The sequence below is a fragment of the Labrus mixtus genome, chromosome 1, assembly GCF_963584025.1.
Source record: "Labrus mixtus chromosome 1, fLabMix1.1, whole genome shotgun sequence".
Classification (NCBI taxonomy): Eukaryota; Metazoa; Chordata; class Actinopteri; order Labriformes; family Labridae; genus Labrus; species Labrus mixtus.
The window spans coordinates 8,501,880-8,519,548 of NC_083612.1; the positions used below are offsets into that span (position 1 = coordinate 8,501,880).

Here is a 17,669-nt window from a genome sequence, read left to right on the forward strand (position 1 = left end):
GGGTCACACACACAGTGAAGTGAATCAGATCTGCACTGTGTGACACTTTTTAAATGCTGGTTCATATAAAGGACAACAGCTAAACAACACAACGGGGACAGCTGGGCCATCTGTGAAACCCGCGTACCCGTAAACCACCAACCAAGTCAGAACCAAAGAGTCGAGAGGACTACGAAAAAGTTTCAAGACACCAAACTTTTCCTTACCTCTGGTCCCAAGCAGCGAGTCCTCTCCCTCCTCTTCCTTCACTTCTTTTCGCCTTTTCCTCGCAGTTAATTCCCTCCACTGTCACTCAGAAAGTGTCGAAGTGTTGAATTTGAATGAAAACTTTAAACTCGCTTGTTACTCTCTGTAGTTTCCAGTTTTCCAGCGGTGTAGGCTCCTCCGTGTGTCGCTCCGCTGCTCAGCTGCTGCCCGCCGCTAAAAAGTCAAGACTGCTGCTGGATCGTCTGTGCTGCCTTCACGGACTGTCGGACATGTGTCAGTTCAGTGGGTTGAGCGCGCATGGGCAATAGAGAAATAGAGAAAAGGGCGGGCGGGATTTGTGGGATCGTCAAAAATATTCTTCAAGGATTCAAATGAAGGAATATTTGTTGACATTTCTCTTGCATGACTTTCATAATTCGATTACTCAATATCTAGATTGTCGTGGTAAAATAGATATCTCTGTCTGTTTTACACTGCTATTCTAAAATGTTGGCATACTGCATTTTGTCTTTTTAATTAAATTGGCATCTATATACTCTGAAAAATAGAAAGTTTAAGGAGGTAATTTTACAGTTTGGCCAGTTTATATAATTTGTTTTATATTACTGCATCAAAATGTTATAAAACCCAGTGTTGAGCATAACCTTTAAAATGATTTGTTTGAATTCAAATGCCCTGGAAAAATATGCAGATGCAGGACTATAACAGGACCATAGATTTTAATCAAACAGAATATTGTGAATCGGTGGCTCGCTGACTCTCTACCTTCATACCTGTGCACACTATACCTGTGCACTCATTGCACATGTGCAGAGACTTCTACAACCTTAAGATAGAAAGCTAGTCCTACAAAATGTGTTGAGAAAGGTAGTCGGATGCAGTTAGTGATGACAACAATCCAAAGTGTTGTCATCCTGCATGAGCGGCAACATTCAAAGCTAAGGTGCAGAGGTGCCAAAAGGTGTAGTTCCTCACATGGCCACTCGAGGCAGGATCCAAAAATGAGTCCATACCTGTGGAGCCACATGTTGAATTAAACAGGAGATTTAAAAACATTTCAGAATAATGGGTGTGGTCTCTATAGCTCATTTCACGATGACAACTGTCAGTTGTTTACATTTTTATTTAGGTTGGGCTATAGGCCAGAGGTGTTCACAATGGATGTATTATAGAATAAATACCCCGTTCATTCCTATAAAAGCTGCTCAATGGCGCATGAATCAAAAGAAGTCGGACTTTGCCTTGTAAAAGTACTCTGACCTTTCGTGTTACTGGGCCCATACACTTGGAGTCACAGTCCCGTGGTTCTGATCTGCGTTCATTATGTCTGCAAAATTATCTCTGAATTCAGCTTTAATTTCATTTTATAACTTTCTACAACTGATTTAAAAAAAAAGTTATTTAAGTGTTTGTATTGGGAAGTTTATGCATCTCAAAAAAATGTTATCCTCTGCTTTATAGACATCTCTTTCCCAATGTCAGCTCATGGAAATGTCTTTTTGGGCTCAATGACATCAGGTGACGCTGCAATACCAGGTTCGTCCACCAGGAAAGATAGGCATCAACGGTCAACGCACTTCCTGGGATTTTGTGTGTACACTTAGTGATCGATGGGTGCTGCCAGCTGTCTGCTATGCATGGACTTTACTAATTTCAGTCACTGAAAAAAAAAAAATCCCAATATGATGTACCTGTGTAAAGAGCTAGCCAGGCTTTGTTCTTCCCCCTAAAGACCACACAAACACCTTATAGGCTATTGTTTGTTTTATTACAACACAATGACATATGTCAGAAACAGGGTTTTTTAAACGTGTGAAATCTTTGTAATTGTAGTGGTTCAATTGCAGCAACAGACAGACTCCTTGAGCTATATTTAGTGTTTGAAAAATCTTCCCTTGCTGCTCTTGGCAATCAGCAGTGGTGATAAAGCTTCCTGTATTCAGCAGCAGCTCGGCATTGTTCCGGCTTTCCCGCCTTTTTCTTGTTTTCTGCCTTTCCTCTTCTGCTCAGGCCGACACAATGAGAGCTTCCTCTGCTTCCTGAACATTTCCCTGACTTTCTTACACATGGGAAGCTCAGCAGAATGTCTCTGAAGTACAGACCTGTTGCAGCTTTTTATGTCTTGATAAAGTAGCTTAGCTAACCAGCGCCCTCCAGCAGCAGGTAGTGTAAAAAGACCAGAGTGTGGGAGACTATGTGGCTTGAGTGACAATTAGGTCGATAATTAGACTTCTTTTTTAACAAATGTTTTACAAATGGAGGTTTTTATATTTTTAAGAACGCTCCTCTAGAAAAAAAAACTGTATTTTAAAACTTATGATGTCATCACCATGTCAAATTTATGAAGCAATACATGAAACATTTCTTATTGGAGTGATAAGGTTTGGTCGACATTCCTCAACTACTTTAAATAAAGTGAGTAGCTGCTGCTGGTGTGTTTCCTCCAGCCAATAACAGCGTGCAAGTGAGTTAAGGAATGGATAGGCTACAATTCAGCAATTGGACTTGTTCCAAATTGGCAAAAATGAGGGATGTGGATGTCCTGAAGAGAAAATATCATCATAGTGAGGCAAAATGCCAAAAAGATAAAGCTCATACCCAAACAAGGGTAGGTACCATACACCGGTGGTTAGCTTGTGCTAGCGTGTGATAGCTTGCAGTGTATGAACAAGCAGTAAAGGTACACACTACATCCTGCAGTGAGTGTACACTTCTGGGGGCGATGAGCCCACGAGGAGGAGCCCAGTTTGAATACAAGCTGCTTACTCCACCTTTAATGTTTAGCTAGCACTACTAAGCTAACGGGCATTATCTGTGTTTGAAGCTCATTTGTGTCTGCAGATGTGGATATCCTGTGAATGAAAGCCTGAGCTGCATCTGACCCTAAAAATAAACCCGGCTCAGAACGGAGGTCTACAGCTAAACCTGAATCTTTACACAAACATTGGATCCTGAGTGCCCTGGAAACCAGTGGAGTAAAATCATTAAAGCCATCAGAGTTTAGCAGACGGAGTTATTGAGTGGTGAACAGCGGATACAAATAACAGACACACAGCTGGATGAAGCAGAAACACACAGTCATATTTATACAGAGAACAGCTTATTTATCATTACACATAGCTGCACGTTCATTTCCCAAACTCCTACACATGACAAAGGTACACATTTGTCTTTTTACAGCTTTGAAAATAAACATAAAATCAACTTAAACATCACACATCTACCTAGAGATGACATGAAGACGGTTTAAAAACAGCGTTAGCTCAGTGAAGGACACAGGAAATGTACTTTACAGCAAGCTTTTAAGCTATCATTTGAATTCCCAATTGTTCATTGAGTTTCCTTAAAACAGTGAAACAGCGCCCCCCTGTGTTCACACAGACAGTCTATGTGGTCAGAGAAGGTACTGCACTCGAACTGTAAAGACATGAAATAAAAGATTCCTACGTCTGATTTCGAGGCCTATTCTTGTTCATAGGTTCAGTATTCAAATTTGTACAATTCACAAAGTAAGGTAGCTAAAAAGACAACATAAGAATAAAGTCAATTAAAAAGAAGGAAGAAAGACAGAAGTTCATTCAGGCTAGAATGTATGTCTAAACACTTTGGGAGGATAGTGTCATTATGATCTTATTTATAACATAATAAACTCAAAGTGACAATAAAATAAAACTAAGAAACATATTATTTATTCATAACAGAATCTGGCTCATCCTGCAATTTTAATTATAGCTAATTGTGCATGTGTGTGATTCAGGCCTGTGTGTGTGAGAAGCATGTCTCTAAATAACAGAGTGTAAACCAGAATCAAATTTATAATAAAAAAATGTTCTTCTGTATTGTTACGGCTGTATGTTTCCCTGTGCTATTTGTCCCTTCTCCCTTTCTGTTGTCTCCAGCCGCCCAGGTGAAGTCACTAATTGCACAACGAGGCACACCTGGCCTCAGTGTTGAAGAGCCCAATGCTGGCTTCAGGAAGAGAGGCATTTGGAGTTGGGACTGCTGTGCCGCGCTCTCGCCAGGGATTGTGTGTTGTGTGTTGTGTGTTGTGTGTTGTGTGTTATGTGTTGTGTGTTGTGTTTGGTTACATTAGTTTGGAGTTGATCTTTGTTTAATTAATTAGTTTGTCTGTTAATAAATCCATTGGTTTGACTTTTTTCAAGGTGTTCAGTGTGTTTTACTGGGTCAAGTTGTGGATTGTTGTTAGCCCCATAGGGCCGCCTTATGGTTGGGTATAACAGTATGATGTTATGAAGCCTGTCCTTTGAGGTGACCTGTGATTGTAAATTTGTTTTTGATGTTTTTTTTCCTTTGTACCTGCCTTCAGGACTACGGATGAAATTTAGCTTTTGTGCTAATTCCGGCACATGGAAGTTATTTGCTGCTATGTTGGTTAATGTGCACTGTCCTAATTCAATAAATAAAACATGTTTGTTTTGTAAAGGATGATAAAGTTACATTGCTCAAAATATACTATAGTTCATATAGATAAGATGATCTGCAGGTCACATGATCTATGTTGGAAATGTGATAATCTATATTCTGCAGTTTCAGAAACGACCTGGCACTTTATTATTCCTCTGCCTCTCACTGTATTCTAGTCTTCTCTATAGAAAACACAGTAAGGTGTTTCTCCTGATTAACCCTTTAATGACTAACTACAACATGTAGTATGTTGATATTATGTGTATGCAAGTCCAACTAAAAAAACTGTTCTGTTGGCGGTAGACACAAAACAACGTCAAGCTTTTGATGTCACATAATTAACATAAAATAACGACCCTAAAGAACATCACATTGTGATAGAAAACATTTGGAATCCATTGAGACCAAGTAGACATTTAAAGCTGTTTCTGTTACATGTCATTTTTAGTTGATTGATACGGGGATACTCAGGATTTTTTATTTATTCAAAGGAGCGATATGTAAGATATTTACTAAATGATAAAGTGACCTTACTATATGATCAGACATTAAGGAAACATGCTATGTTGAAGTGCTGGCTTCTCTGACAACAATGCAGCAGCCAGTATGTCCTCCTTCTAACTTTAGATTCTGGTCCTGAATGCTCTGGATTTGTTTGGACCAGAGAAGGTAGGCGGTTTTAAGGCTCCCCCCACACTACCGTTTAGCATGCCCCCTCGGTTTGCCAGATATGAGAGCAGTTATCAGGTCAAACCAACAGGTGTTGCAGCGATGGAAGCGGGCAAGAGAAGTGGTTCAGATAGAAGTGATTGTACCCGACCTAAAAAGCCTCTGCATGTTTCTAATAAGCTCCACGAGCAGAAACGTGCTCAAACTAGGATCAATATCGGAGATGCTTTTGAAAAATGAAGAGAGGTTAGAACACAGAAAGGTTTACAGACCGATGCAGAGCTGGATAAACACTGAAGCTTCAGTGTCCACCACATGGCAACCTGCGTGAGCACCAACTCTAGAGAGGAGGGGGCGGGGGGAGACAGCTCTCTCCAATGTTTTCAATTTGGACTGCAGTACCTGTTTTAAACACTAGGTGTCAGAGTTACATATTGCTCCTTTAAAAAAAAAAATTAATCTAGATTGTACGAGTGCGTACATAGTTTTTAATGTTGAATTATGAAGTTTGACTATCCCATCCAATTGTTGGGGGTGAAACAATTTCAAAAACTCGTATGACTAACAACTCCAAATAGTAGCTTACATTGCATCCTCAAACTTTTAACAATTTCAAAATGTATACAGATCTGTTCTGAGCTCAGCTGGTTCTATAAGTGCCGTGAAGGAAAATCCAGTGTGGACATGAATGGGTTAAAACAGTGATGAGCTCATAACTAAGTATCCTGTGTGTCGTTGTAGTTCTTCGACCGATCCAGGCGGTATCACGTTGTCTCGTGCTGTATGTGCACGCTTCAAAGAAGGTCCACAAAACGATGGGTAATGTTACAGTTGACTTGGAGAAACAGTGCGCTCATAACTGTTGTTATACAGTTGTACATTTCTACATCCTACTTTCTTCCCTCAAACAGCAGCTCAAGTTCATCTTGAGAATCATGATGTTGAATGTGATTAGATTCTGGTTGTGTTCTCTCCTCATCAGTCGGAGGGGTGGGGGGGGGGGGGGATATTTGTGAGGTAAACATCGAGACAAATGAAGGGTTAATGGAAAGCCCTTATTAAAAGCCGAGAGAAAATCCAGCAGAGAAAAAGCACTTTGCACAAAGATGGTAAACCTGAAACCCACATTCCTCCTCTGGACGTTACTGAAAGGCATTCTGGGAAGCCGAGTTTTTTTCCGGTGGGATCAATCCTTCCCTGTCTTTTTCTTCTTCTTCACCTCCACAGTGAGCAGCTCCTCTCCTTCCTTCCGTGGCGTCATCCTGATGACCACAGAGCTGTCGGCGGTCTCCGACACGGCGTCGTCGTCATCTTTAGCCTGAGCGTGGGGGATCGGCGAGCGGCGGTGCATCGGAGACGGAGGGGGGACCGGAGAGGCGGAGGGAGGAGCCTGGGAGGGACAAAAAGATGGAAGCACATGTCAGTCTTACTCTTTCCTTCTTCCTTTTCTCTTTTTTTCCTCTTTGAACAACCCTGTGTCATAATGACAATAACGCTGAGTCACTTCTTTCCTTCCTTCCTCTCTTTGTTCCCTTCCTTTAAGCTCCTCTTTCTTTTACCTTTAAAATAATGTCGCCTGCCCAGGAACATAAACGCTCTACATTTTTAACAGCAAATTGGTGAGGAGGTCCTGAGAGGCAAGCGAAATAAGATGGTGATTCATTTTCTAATTCTAATCTTAACAGTTTTCTCTCCTGGGTTTTTTATTTTAGAGTAGATGGAAAAAGTTTTCCCCTGGGGTGCCGGTGGCCTAGTGGTTAGGTTGCGCGCCTCATGTACAGAGGCTTAGCTTCTCCAAGTGGACCAACCTGTGGCTGCTTTCCTGCATGTCATCCCCCACTCTCTCTCTACCTGATTTCCAACTCTGATGGCTAACAAGAAGCTCGTTTGTTACTAATTAGCATGCTAATAAACAACTTGTGAATGGTGAATATTGTGACCTTAATTTAAAGTGTTACCTAAAAACTGTTTCTAAAAATAAGCTTTAGGTTATGAGCTCAAGAACGAAAAATATTTAAATCAACCTCAGAAAATGAGTCACCAGAATTACATTTTTTTCCCTGAGCTTCATTACAACTCACATTTTATGAAATATGTTTATAAGAACGACTGTCTGTCTATTGTCCAAAAACTCTTTGAAAAATCCCCAAAATGTAGACAAATCTTTTGTTCCATCTTTATGTTTAGTTTTCCTTGTATTTCTTTTCATTATTCAAAAGTACAGAGAAAAAAAACTGTAAATGTGAGACTGTCATTTTAGGATACAGCCCTTAATGGGATGATTTAAAACCACCTTATTTAACAAATAAATACACAAGTATTCAGACATGAGAACACGAGGTAGATCACTTCTTTGTTGAGTTACACAAAATCAACATTTTAATTTAGAGATTTATATAAATATAGTTATTGTTATTACTCTACAAAAAGTCACCTGCTGCTGAGTAAATCCTCTAAATCTAACCGACTGCATCTCCCTCCTCATTAAACATCTACAAATAAATATTTACATGATTGTTGGAGCCTGCAGAGCTCGTATACATCACACCCCCTCTTTGTTTTTTTTCCAGCAGCATGGCTTTGTTTTTTTTGCATGTTAGCCCCCCCTACTGTCCATCTGTGGAGTTGCATGAAGCCCTCAGCTGGCACGTGACAGCTGAGGGCTGCAGGTGTCTCACCTCTGCCATGCTCTCTGACGATTTGTAGGCTCTCTTCAGTTTGGTGAAGGTTCCCTCGATTCCCGCCTGCTCCGTCACTCTCAGCGCCGCCTTGAACATTTTAGGGGTGTCCGGTCTGGGCGGGATGACCTCCACCGCTGTTTTACCCCCAACCTTCTCATCCGGCTTTTTGTCCTTTGTCAGCATCGTCCTGCACAGGCACAGAGACACAACAACAGGTTAAATATTGACAAAAAGATAGAGACTCACACCCGGGACAAACACACAAACTGCTGCTGCCCTGAACGAGATAACATGTGAGGAGCTGATTCATAACATGTTCTTCTTTTTCAACACAAAATAAAAGACAAAAACAAGAATCTGAGAAACTATAAAACTGTGGATGTCTCGTACCAACACCTACAGCACATCCATGCACTCTGCTGCAGCACCATGATCAGACTGAGGAGGAGATACACTAAGAGCGTGAAGATCAGCTGGATGGTCGCTCTACTGGTCTGACCCCGTTCTCTGAGTGTCTGAACCAGAAGGATTAGCGCCTCATCTAATCCTGTTCAGGCCACATGAGACAGATCAGTCGAAAGGCCAGGACGGACAGGTGAGCACAACAGGAAACAAACTGAGAAGGCTTTTAAATAGCTTGTTTATTTTAGGATCAAACACAAAATGTCTACTTTTATTATGTTAAGATTGTTTGACCTGTGTACACACAAGAGGCCGCTTCTACAAAGGTGGTTAACTTTTTACAAATTTTAGACTTTGATGTTAACTCATGATGTACACATATCCTGTTCCTGAAAAGGTGATGTTCACAATTATTCTTCCTGCTGACCAATCAGCTCTCTTAATCCCGGGGTCCATGGACTCTCAGATTGTAAGGAGGGACAAGAAAAGTGTGCAAAAATTCTGACAAAACACCCACAATTCCCACAATAATGTTTTTTATCAGTGTTTCTTTTGGCTATTTGTCAGAAAAAAAGAAAAAAAACCCACACTTCTCCAGCAGGCAGTAAGACATTCACTTACAGTCAAGTTGTAGTCAAGTACTTTTGGTTAATTTGATTCAGATCAAGCAAACAAACATTTCATGCCCGACTCTCATTAACATGGTTAAAAAAAAACTTCCTGGTGCCTCTCCATGTTCCTTTAAATAGATGCCTGCTGATACCTAAGGTGCTTAACGCCCCCTGGTGTTCACAAAGAAAACGCCCCCAGATGTCTTGCACATGCTGAAATCGTTCTATAGTAAAAGCCTTTTGAGACGACTTTTTGGTTATCTTGATTCTAAGTTAATGATTCATGATAAACAGTTATGCAGATGATTAAGATTATATATTTATTATGTTTTATTTACATCAAGCGTATGTTAATCTAATGGTAAATGGACTTGAGCTTGTATAACTCTTTCTCGTCTTCTGACTACTCAAAGCGCTTTTACACCGCAGGTCACACCTACACATTCACACACTGATGGCAGTGGTTGCTAAGTGACCATCAGAAGTAACTAATCCCATTCATAAACATTCATACACCTCCGCAGAAGCAGCGAGAGCACTTTCAGGTCTTAAGTGTCTTGACCAAGGACACATTGAACATGTTGCTGCAGGAGCTGGGGATCGAACCCTTGACCTTCTGGTTGAGCGATGACCAACTTGATATGGTTTATGACTGTCCTGTCTTGAGTTGTTTTATTGTATGTAAGCTTCACATATCTGTATGTTTTCTCTGCACTTTTGTCCCAAGTAATATTTCCCTCTGGAGATAGTGAAGTATATCTAATTCAGTCTGATCTAATCTAAGATCAGCAGGCATGTTGAGGCCTTCCCTCCTCTGAGCGGTGCGTGTCAGTGTCAGTAAGAGGACCACACAACCACTAGACCACAGCCTGGGTTTCAGGCAGCACTTCAGGGACAGAACAGAACTGTCTTACTTTGCCTTCTTGCGGAGGAGTTTCTGCGACTCTGGGTAATGAACCAAGATCTCGGCCAGGTCCTTTTTATCCAGGATGAAGAGGTTGGCGAATCCGTGCGCCTTCACGTTGGCTGTACGTCGGTTTCCTCCGCCCCCCGCTAGCAAACTGACCAATAACAGAGAGTACAGAAGTCAGACTTCTTAGAGAAACAGAAACAACTCTGATTTAAAATCATCTGGAAATTATTACAAACTTTTGCGGGGAAAACTAAATTTGAATTTGAAATCCATCATATTTGATTTTTCACAGTGAACTCAGGGACCCCCGCTCTGGCCCACATATAGCTTATAAACGGGTTAATAGGATAACAGGAAGCAGCTCTGACCTGATCTCTCCAAACACCGAGCCGGCTCTGATGGTGACAAACACCGTCTGCAGGTCAGGACCGCCCACCACCTGGACCTCCCCCTGTTTGATGATGTACATCTCCCTGCCGATCTCCCCCTGTGACACAGCAACACACACACACACACACACACACACACACACACACACACACACACACACACACACACACACACAGAACGGGTTAACACACAACTGCTGCAGTGGTCTTTAACAGGATTAACAGTTCAGAGAGGTGGGCGATCACCTTTTTACAGACAAAGTCTCCGGGCAGATAGACGACAGATTTGAGCCTCGTCAACATGTCGAACACCATCTGTCTGTCACAGCCCTGAGAGACGGAGACACAGGCATTCTGAACTTTTCAGCTCTTCTTTTCACAAAAGGTTTCAAGAAGAAAAAAAAAAGAGTATTTGATTGCTTTTAAATGTGGCACAGATCAAGTTAAAAAACAGGTTAATTTTTCTCCTCCTGACCTGAAACAAGGCGACTTTACTGACGATGGCGTAGTTTACGTCCACAGCCATGTCCAGCCTCATTTTAGTGGGAAGTTGAACCAGCAGCTCCTGTTCATCTGCAGAGAAAACAATCACAATGTTATCTATTTATTTACCATGCTTCAAATGCAAACAAAGTTTAAACACACGACCAAATAAACTAACCAAAAGGTGCATTTAGTCGCTGATCTGGAGCCTTCGATCATATCACACAATCCTTACCCATGTTTAGTTTCATTTGATTTATTTGTTTTGTGATATACTGTAAGGTGTTAAGAAGCTCAGAAATTGAGAACATTTTTTTTACTTACACATCTAAGAATCAAACTGTGATTCTATCAAAGCTCAAGATCAGTAATTCTTCTCAATTTATATTGTTTTTGTGAATGTATTATCTTATTGTAATTCCTTTTCTTATTTGGTTTCGTCCAGAAATAATGTTCCAATTCATCACATTTTGTTTGCACACTGAAGTTGCCTCTGCCTTCTAGAGCGACTGTGGATCAGTGGTAGAGACGGTCAAGCCCCAGCTCCTGCAGCTACATGTCCGATGTGTCCTTAGGCAAGACACTTAACCCCAAGTTGCCCTCGCTGCTTGGTGTGTTAATGCTTATGGCACCTTACACAGCAGCCTCTGCCATCAGTGTGTGAATGTGTAGGTTTGACCTGTGGTGTTAAAGTGCTTAGAGAAGTCAGGAGACTAGAAAAGCTCTATACAAGCTCATTTACCATTTAGAGTTGACATGTAAATCTGAAGTAAACTTTCTGTTTCTGATGTCAAGAATAAGCTTTTAATCTAATCTGTTTTGCATATTTCAGATCATGAGAGGCACTTCACCGTGTTTCTCTAACACTAATATGTGTCCCTAGTTTGTCTACAAACCCCCCAATTATGAGAAAAGTCCATCCTCTCCGTCTTTTGCCTGCTCCACTTTTCAGAAAATGTGTGCTCAAACAGGCCGTTTAGAGATTTTCCCTTCATGACATCACAAAGGGCAGTAGCCCCTCCCCCAGGTGGGTGACACTCCCACAGCTAGGTGTTTGTTCTGCCCTCTGAGTCTGCCTTCTCACCGTAAACAATAAGGTGTGATGAAAGCCCAAGGTACCAAACCCTTCCAAAAAAGGGGCGTGGTCAGACACAGCTCATTTACATTTAAAGCTACAAACACAGAAACAGCCTGTTCTGTGCAGGGCTGAAATAGAGGGGTTTATAGTCATGATCAAATACAGGATCAGAGTGGATTTAGAACAAGAAACTTCACAGACATGTTTTGAGGAGCTCTGAGACTTATTTACACTGGTTGAAGAGGAGGAGAATATGGGACCTTTAAATACTTTTATACAGTCAGAGTTTAATTAAAGTGCCTCTCTTTTTTATTCCACCTCTATTGTCCCCTTGAGAAAGTGCATTATCACTTTTTTGACAAACCTTGATTTAATGACACAATATATTGTTGTTGCTTACCAAGCATGCCCTGGATCTTCCAGGTGTAGTCGTACCAGGTCTTGATGCGGTTCTGGACCTCTCGGGGGATGTTGTAGGAGTTCATGTATTTGATGGTGCTGTCCATGCAGGCTCGGTAGTAGTTTTCTCTGGCGGTTGCTGCTCCGACCACATCTCTCATCTGAGAAACAAAACATGTTTATTCAACAAAGTTATTTCTATCACACTATCTCTTTTTCTCTTAAAAAATGTGACCTAATGTTTCTCTGTGTTTGTTAATTATGCCATCAAAGTCAGAGAAACTTAAGTGGAATAAAAGTGGTTTGATGGTGAACTGACCTGACCAATCATGATGGAGAAAGCAAAGACGCCGACAAAGTAGTTGATGAGTTGGAAGCAGATCTCAAACACGGTGGTGGGGTCTGGCAGTCCTCCGATGGTGATCAGCGTCTTCACAGCAAAATAGTAACACCGAATGTAACTGTAGGGGGAAAAAGAGAGAATTTCATCATAATGTGGTTCAAAAAGTAACTCCTTATAACCTTTATTGCAGTTTGTATGGTGAATGTGGAACGAAGACGAAGCAGATTAACAGCCTCCGCTTCATTTGGGTTCTTCTTACGCGTTTCCTTTTCCATTGTAGACCCACTTGGTTGATCCCAGGCCTTCATAGTCGGAGCCCCAGTAAAAGAGACAGGCGTTGATGTGCAGAGAGTAGAGCAGGTAGGTGGAGGTTCGAATCACCCTGAAACAAAACACCATCATAAAAGATTGAACGTTTGAAGAGTTGATGCACATCACATCATTGCATGTGCTGTATGGTTCTTCAATATTCATACGCTTCATACGCAGACGACACACTGTTGTACACTGGTGTGATGGAGGCCACTCTTAAATTGTTTTTTTAATACCTCGTTCTGTTTTTAAAGATCGAGTCAGTAGCTTTTCCCCAAAAATAAAATACACACTTAAGAAAATAAATGTCTCTCAATCACCACTAATGGGCCTCCATACATACGTGTTGACTGCCTGCAGAGACTCTGTCCTCTGCCTGGATTTTGACGTTTTTTTTTTGGTTGACTCGGGATGTTTCTGGGCTGGGAGCTGGTCTTTTTCCTCCAGCCAATGACAGGGTGCAGATGAGTTTAAAAGTGGATACCATTTAGCAATTGGACGCGATTCAAACTGGTAAATATGACGGACGTGGATGAAGTGGCAAAGAAGAGAAAATACAATCATAGTGAGGTGAAAAACTTTTCTCACCTGTAGATATAGGCTTTCTTCATCACTGCTTCCATTCTGTCGTTGAACTCAAAGAAGGCCATGTACTGAGAGAAAGAGTAGTGTTCAAATCTGCAGTTCATATCAGTCACATGCTACTGATCTTTGTTTACAAAAACATCTAATCAAATATACTGTACGTGTGAACCAAGAATGTGAAATACATCCGGACCTTCAGCAGGCGAGGAAATCTCAGCAGAGAGTTCACTCCGGTGAAATAGTAAAATATCTCCATGGGAAACAGACTGATGACATCCATCTGTAAAACACACGGGAAACACATGCTCAGACACAAAACCAAATCTCTCCTGTTTCATATAAAACATGCTTCAATCAGAAAATACTAATTAGAAACAAACTCAGTTAATAATGCCTTTAAGTCATAGGTCCATATAACATCTCTTTGTCCAAGGATGCCAAACATTTCCAGATATTTCATTCATTTGGAGGACCGTGTACATGATCCAGAAATTGGATGGGACAGCTGAAGAGGGACAGGAAATATTGGGAGGAGAGAGTAGGGGATGAGATGCAGCAAAGGGTCAAGGTCGGATTCAAACCCACAGATGCTGTGTGAGGACTTTAGGCTATCGGCGCTCCCTATCTTGCATATTTTTAAATTAATACAGAATGCTTGTGTAATAACTTAGAGAAAACAAACACAGAAAAACAGATGAGCACTATAAATCCTTCACTTTAATAATCCTAACAGCAGACAAGATGCCTCGTTCCTTTCTGACTAATCCAAGGCACAGGTTCTAGTCCCACCTTAAATCTCTCAGTGGTCATGTAGTTTTCTCTCATGTCCTTTTTTTCAGACTGAAATGAAAAAGCAAGAAAAGGTTAGACAAGAAGTCGTTTGTCCTGAACTCAGTGTCACATTCTCTCGATGCCACTGACCACGATGTCTCCTCCGCGGACAAACTGCAGTCTGGGCTGGAAGACGAGGATGTCGGTGATGTAGATGAGGTCGCAGGTGTAGTCCATCAGCAGCCACAGGTGGATGTTTTCAGGGGTTTGGTAGGGAAACGCCCAGCGGACGGGGATCAACCACACGTTCCAGTTCCACGCCGCCACGACGAAGAAGAGCCAGATCACGTAGATCAGATCTGTGGACAAGAAGTGCTCATCAGACCAGTCATAATATTACTGCTGCACTTCTGCAGCAGAAAGGCCAAACATGTGTCAAGTTCACTGCATCCAAAAGATCGTTTTTCATAAGAAGAAATTCTGTACAGCATAATAAAAATGGCTTAAAATCACAACATTTTTTTTTAAATTAAATTTGCATATTATTTTTTTATAAGTCAAGTATCATGTCATTTAGTCAGGGGTGTGTCCAGAGGGGTGGTCAGGGGAGGCATGGGCCCCCCAGGTGCCAGCCCTAAATCCTAAACTATGATTAGCTATTTGCCTTTCCAGAGGTGGGGCTTATGTCCCACCTCTTATGAAACACTTAAGAAATCCACTTTTCAGGATTTGTTCATAGTTTTCCATGTCCAGAAGTTTGTTTACAATATTTTAAATACTTTAAATTGTGACATAATGCTTTAAGTCCTTGCAGAATTAAGCCTAGAAGTTATATCTGTTGCCATTATCTTTTGTTACTTAAACATCGATGTGATTCGTGCAGTCAATAAATGCTCTTCATTCATGTTTGAGCACACAAATATCAGGCCACCCCTACACAAGTCAGTGCCCCAGTAGGGCCACTCCGGTTGTGCCACCACAGTCCAAAAAGTTTGGACACGCCCCTGCATTCAGTGGCAATACATCTGTCCTCTACTCTACATTGTAAACAGATGGAAGCCAAGATGAAGAATGAGAAAAGCCTTTATGTGAGAATACATGTGTTACAATGTGTTTTTAATATGTTGATTTCACATATGTTCTTCAATTGATACTATAAAGACAAAATATTCACATTTTGCTGCAATAAGAGACAAATATTATCTGCTGAAATATAAACAGAAAACAGGTGAGACCCAGGATTCATAACAAATGAGTCTCAAAATGGACGCTAACTAGGCCAGCTTTCTGCAAATGTTGAATATAGATCTATCTGACTACTAGCCTGATGTCAGACAAAAGAAAACGATCACAGCTCACCGGTGAAGGGGTCGATGCTGGAGGGGAAGCGATACTGGATGATGGCTCTCAGCCAGTCGGGCAGCTGGGGAAGTTTGGGAAGTCGTGGCAGTCTGGGAAATTTAACCGGTAGTCCGAGAACTTTGAAGGGGAGCTCCCACTCCTTTTCTTCTTTTTCTTCTTCTTCTGCTTCTTCTTCTGCTGCTGCAGGTGCATCGTCCTTCTTCTCTTCCCCTGGAGGAGGTGGAGGAGGAGGGGGGGCTTTGCTAGGCGCTGCAGAGATCAAACAGAAAATATTTGATTGCACGGTTTCATCAGGTTTTATAGTTTGAACATTTCAGTTTAATATCAATTCATACCTGACTTTGGAAACAGCTGCTACTCTCAGGCTTTATACGATTTAATAGTCCTAATGAATAGAGAGTTTTCTTAGTTGTCATTGAAAATAAGATGATAGTACTTTTCCATTAGTTGAGTATATACATCTAAGAATTTCCATTCATGATTTTAAGGTGCATGTTTTTAACTGCCATTGGCATCTATTTGGACAAACAGTTACCCAAACAGTCCACATCTGTGAATTAAATTCTCAGCCAGCATGCAGCCAGACTCCTAGTTTTGAATAACTTTCAGCCTTAGCATACCTGATGAGGTAAATAATAATTCAAAACCCTGTACATTTATCATTACAAAAAATGTTAAAGGAGCAATATGTAACTCTGACACCTAGGCTTTAAAATGGGTACTGCAGTCCAAATTCAAAACATATTTGTGAGAGCTGCCTCCACCCTAACCCCTCCTCCCCCCCCTAGAGTCGATGCTCACGCAGGTTGCCATGTGGTGGACACTGAAGCTTCAGTGTTTATCCAGCTCTGCATCGGTCTGTAAACCTTTCTGCGTTCTAACCTCTCTCCATTTTTCAAAAACATCTCCAATATTGATCCTAGTTTGAGCTCGTTTCTGCTCGTGGAGCTTATTAGAAACATGCAGAGGCTTTTTAGGTCGGGTACAATCACTTCTATCTGAACCACTTCTCTTGCCCGCTTCCATCGCTGCAACACCTGTTGGTTTGCCATTTGCCTGGCAAAACAAGGGGTGTCCAAAACGGTTGTGTGGGGGTGCCTTAAAATTGTCTCCCTTCTTTGGTCAAAACAAAATCAAACCACTCAGGACCAGAATCTAAACTTAGAAGGAGCGAATAATCCAGGGACCGCAGTTTTCTGGCACCTACAGGTCGGTTTCATTTTTCAGGAGAGATTGCCTCCTGTGCGGGACTAACGATTGAGCATAACTGATTAACCCTGTGCAAGAACAAGAACGTTTAAACATGCAAATTTAAGTTATTACATACAGGCTGAGGGACTCTCTTCCTCAGACTCGTCCGGGTCCAACAGCCTCTCTTTCTGACGCTCTGTACGACCTTTAAACAGCCTGACAAGCTCGCTCAGACGGTCCTGGACCACCACGCTGCCCGCGCTTACTGCTGACAGAGGACGTGTCCTACAGAACAACCACAGAAGGACAGTTACAGGTCCAGAACAGAAACAGGTGATAGAGATTGAGGAAGGAGTATGTTTGTGAAAGGTTCCTCTCACTCTTCATCTGCAGAAAGCCGGTCACCCTGATTGGACCAGGTCTTCAGACCGAGCCTCATCAGCTCGTCCTCATCCTCGTCTGCAGACAGATCACCTGCAGGACTGAAAAAAAAGATGGAGCAAAGAAATTAGAATATTCTACAAGTGGTATTTCAGTGTGATAATAATTGTAACACTTCCATAAGGAAAGGACTGTCACCTATGAATGAGCAGGGGAATGTTGGACATGTTCAAAGTGCTTTCCTCTGGTCCCGGGGTTGTGATAATTTGAGGGATGTTAAGGCCTTTTTCAAGCCACACATCTTGATCCACATCATCCACCCTGACTTCAGGAACTTCTTCTAAACCTGCACCACAGCTTCCTGATGAACAGATCAGAAAACAATGGTTGGACTTCAGGTAACGTCTTTTATTAGCGGTGACGGAACATGAGAAAACAGCGACCCTTGTAGATATAGAACAGCACAG

At 41.6% G+C, this 17,669-nt stretch overlaps 2 protein-coding genes across 2 annotated transcripts in view; both read right to left on the bottom strand.

The window, feature by feature from the left end:
• kifc3 (kinesin family member C3) overlaps positions 1–466 on the bottom strand; it is a 53,868-nt gene extending 53,402 nt beyond the window's left edge. Inside the window, exon 1 of the mRNA XM_061052915.1 lies at positions 207–466. The gene's annotated coding sequence lies outside the window, so the exon portion shown is untranslated. The remainder of the gene's footprint in view (positions 1–206) is intronic.
• A 5,632-nt stretch (positions 467–6,098) lies between these two features.
• The window catches only part of cngb1a (cyclic nucleotide gated channel subunit beta 1a), a 28,182-nt gene continuing 16,611 nt past the window's right edge, over positions 6,099–17,669 (bottom strand). The window contains exons 22-38 of the mRNA XM_061052950.1: positions 17,401–17,563; positions 17,202–17,303; positions 16,958–17,106; positions 15,628–15,879; positions 14,419–14,627; positions 14,287–14,337; positions 13,691–13,777; positions 13,501–13,565; positions 12,860–12,982; positions 12,577–12,718; positions 12,259–12,418; positions 10,773–10,870; positions 10,544–10,627; positions 10,277–10,395; positions 9,910–10,056; positions 7,980–8,169; positions 6,099–6,691 (exon numbers count right to left, since the gene is read on the bottom strand). Coding sequence (XP_060908933.1) covers positions 6,488–6,691; positions 7,980–8,169; positions 9,910–10,056; positions 10,277–10,395; positions 10,544–10,627; positions 10,773–10,870; positions 12,259–12,418; positions 12,577–12,718; positions 12,860–12,982; positions 13,501–13,565; positions 13,691–13,777; positions 14,287–14,337; positions 14,419–14,627; positions 15,628–15,879; positions 16,958–17,106; positions 17,202–17,303; positions 17,401–17,563 — 2,345 coding nt within the window. The 3' untranslated portion in view covers positions 6,099–6,487. The remainder of the gene's footprint in view (positions 6,692–7,979; positions 8,170–9,909; positions 10,057–10,276; positions 10,396–10,543; positions 10,628–10,772; positions 10,871–12,258; positions 12,419–12,576; positions 12,719–12,859; positions 12,983–13,500; positions 13,566–13,690; positions 13,778–14,286; positions 14,338–14,418; positions 14,628–15,627; positions 15,880–16,957; positions 17,107–17,201; positions 17,304–17,400; positions 17,564–17,669) is intronic.